Genomic DNA, 1,018 nt, shown 5'->3' on the forward strand with positions numbered 1-1,018 from the left:
AAGAACCACAGACTGAAAAAATACTCACTTGAAGACGACCTGTGAATTTGGCTTCTCCAGCTTCTGCTGGTCCGAGTATTCTGGTTTTCCTGCCAAAAACTTGACCCTGTCCCAGACGACCTCAAATTTGACGTCATCAAAGGTCAGCTTGTTGTGGTCCTTGCTGCGCGTGCGCAGAAAGGCTGTCCAGGCCCAGGCCGTGAGAACGTCATCCAGGTCAACAACTTTTGGCGCCATGGCAGCTGGGGAGGAGGGAAAGAATCTCAGTCGTCGTCATCCTCATCATCATCATCATCAACATCACCATTACCATCATTATCATCTGGATCATCATCAACTTCATTATCATTATCATCACCACCATCAGAACCACAACCATTGTTGAGATGAAGAAATCCTAATTAGAGACACTGGTATAGTTCACAATTATTTTGTGTTGGGTTTTTTCCATGATATTATTTAGCAGAAATTCTTCAACATTTCAGCATCTGGGCTTCATCAGGAACATAACTAAAATAATAATAATAATAATAAAACAAAGAAGGAAAAAAACACAATAACAACAACACTATACTATAGTAACAAATGATCTCACGTATGTGATGACTGGAAAGGGTGCATAATGAATAAAAAATAAACGGAGAATCGAGGCCCAGAAAACGAAATGCTTTTGTTAGAATCAGTATTTATATTTTGTTGATGCTGTTGTAATTAGTATTGTTGTTGTTGTTGTTAATATTACACAATAATAATTTTATCGTAATCGTCATCATTATACAAATATCATAATCATTTTCCTCATCAGATCGATTATATTCTTTTCATTATTATCAGGAAGCTACGTTTTATTATTGAATAGTGAGGATATAATAATATAGTATCGTGAATTAACAAGGTTACACGCAAAGACAAGCAACGAGCTCATCACCATCCTCATCATCATCATCATCATCATCATCATCATCATCATCATCATCATCATCATCATCATCATCATCATCATCATCATCATCATTTC

At 36.5% G+C, this 1,018-nt stretch overlaps 1 protein-coding gene across 1 annotated transcript in view; it reads right to left on the minus strand.

Annotated features, from left to right (window-relative positions):
- The window catches only part of LOC106011851, a gene marked incomplete at its 3' end in the record, with an annotated part of 20,267 nt that overhangs the window by 3,607 nt on the left and 15,642 nt on the right, over nt 1-1,018 (minus strand). The window contains 1 exon segment of the mRNA XM_013082929.2: nt 29-242. Coding sequence (XP_012938383.1) covers nt 29-237 — 209 coding nt within the window.

This window comes from Aplysia californica, unplaced genomic scaffold, assembly GCF_000002075.1.
Source record: "Aplysia californica isolate F4 #8 unplaced genomic scaffold, AplCal3.0 scaffold00200, whole genome shotgun sequence".
Taxonomy (NCBI): Eukaryota; Metazoa; Mollusca; class Gastropoda; order Aplysiida; family Aplysiidae; genus Aplysia; species Aplysia californica.